At 62.3% G+C, this 1,933-nt stretch overlaps 1 protein-coding gene across 1 annotated transcript in view; it reads right to left on the bottom strand.

The window, feature by feature from the left end:
- COL27A1 (collagen type XXVII alpha 1) overlaps positions 1-1,933 on the bottom strand; it is a 143,710-nt gene that overhangs the window by 18,939 nt on the left and 122,838 nt on the right. Inside the window, 4 exon segments of the mRNA XM_015567140.1 lie at positions 97-150; positions 430-483; positions 1,003-1,056; positions 1,255-1,311. Coding sequence (XP_015422626.1) covers positions 97-150; positions 430-483; positions 1,003-1,056; positions 1,255-1,311 — 219 coding nt within the window.

The raw sequence follows: 1,933 nt of genomic DNA, 5'->3' as shown, positions 1-1,933 counted from the left end.
GCCCTTCCGGCCCTGCCTCCTCCTTGCTGTGTGCTTGGGCCAGACTCTCCCGTTCCCAGGGCCCCAGTCTCCCCCGTGGACACCCAGCCCTCTTACCTCTTCCCCTTTCGATCCTTTGGGTCCCGGTCGCCCCCGGGGTCCCGGATGCCCCTGCAAACCAAGGTGAGATGACGCAAGGCAGCCCCAGGATTCTCTCCCGGGGAGGGTGGCCAGTCTCCGCCTGGAGAGGGAGGGGTGGGGAGGGGTTTGGGGGTGCAGGCTCTGGGGGTGCCCCCAGGATCAGGGCAGGAGAAACCAGAATGGGCTGCCCCAGGCCCTCCTGCAGGGAGGGTCCCTTTAAGCTTTAAAAGGCCCATTCTTTAATTTCCCCCATAGCGGCTCCACCCCCCTCAGGGCAGGAGCGGGGACAGGGCAGGAAACACCACTCACGGGAAGGCCCTGCTGGCCCGCATTTCCACAGAGGCCGGGGACACCCTCCTGTCCCTGGAAGTCAAGGAGAGACAGGTGAGGGGGCCCATTCTGGAGGGGGTGACTTTCGCCCCAGAGGAGCCCCGGGGAGCCCTTGCTCTTCCTAGCTTGTGTCATGGTCCCTCTGAGCCTCAGCTCCCCCCTGCAGGACGGAGGGGAGGGGGAGAGCCTGCTAAGGGCCCAGTGCTCACTGATTCATTCCACGGCTGGGCTCCTGCTTCTGCCCCTGCTGCTGCTGGGGGTCCCGGCACAGCCGGGGAGCCGGGGGCCCTCACAGGGAGGGGTCTTTCTCCCCCACGGCCCCCTCTCGCTCCCTCAGAAAGGTCTCAGGCCAGACCCTGCCCTTATGCCCCGAGCCCCCTTTCAGAGGGGCCTGTGCTTCGAGCCTGGGCACTCCTGGTGGGAGGAAGGGCTTGTGTCCAGGGGAAGGCTGTTCCGATCCCAGGTAGCTCGTGCCAGGGGAGGGGCCTGGGGCCGAGGAACACCCCCTGTAACACTCCCGCTGCAGCCAGCAGGGGGCGCTCCGATACTTACAGGGTATCCAGGGTCCCCAGGCTCCCCGCGGTCTCCTCGATCACCCACAGGGCCCTGAAGGACAAGGACAACAGCAAAAATGGGCCACCAGGTGCAGGGGATGCCTGACCTGGGCCTCATTGGCCATGCCCGCTATGGAGCTCCAAGCAGCCTCACCCCTGCTGAGCCTCCCCGTCCCCACACAGCAGGAGGCCGGGGTCCACCTTGGCCTTGGTCCTGGGGATGAAAGTTGGAGGGGGGTGGGGCGCTTACCGGATCTCCAGGTGGCCCAGGGGGCCCCTCGGCCTTGCCGTCCTCGCCCTGCTCCCCCTGTGGACATAGAAGCAGCTTTAGGACAAACCACCTGCTCTTGGTGAGTCTGGGCGATTCCAGACACTCCACCCACACTGGGGCCGAAAGGGTCTCCCTCAGAAATGGAGACCAGCCTATTAGGGTTACAGGTGGGAGACAGGCCAGAGAGGGAAGGGGCAGGCGTGCGGTCAAAGCCAGCCCTGGGCGTGGAACAAGATTGTGGCACACAAATGAGTGCTTGTTAGCATCCCCCCTGAGCACCCCCAAGCCAGCGCCTCCAGCTGAGAGCTCCCTGTGGTCAGGTAGCTCCGAGCTAGTGGTCACACCCTGCTTTGCACAGGACCTTGGAGCTCCTCTTCCCAGCTGAGAATTGGGTGTGGGGTGAAGGGGCAATAGAAATACTCATGGGGGTGGGATTTCGTGAAATGATGCAGAAACCCTTGCATGATGCTCAGCAGGGAGTGACAATAATTCCAACAGCTGGTGTGCGTGGGCACTGCCACAGGCCGGACACGGGCACTCACTGCATCCTCCCAGCAATTTTTCATAGTCCATGTCTACTAATTTAACCATTTCTATGATTTCCACATCTAATTGTATTGATTGATTTTTAGCTTGGTTATAGGGCATATTTTCCTAT

Source organism: Myotis davidii, unplaced genomic scaffold, assembly GCF_000327345.1.
Source record: "Myotis davidii unplaced genomic scaffold, ASM32734v1 scaffold142, whole genome shotgun sequence".
Classification (NCBI taxonomy): domain Eukaryota; kingdom Metazoa; phylum Chordata; class Mammalia; order Chiroptera; family Vespertilionidae; genus Myotis; species Myotis davidii.
This window is presented reverse-complemented; position numbering and strand designations above follow the sequence as displayed.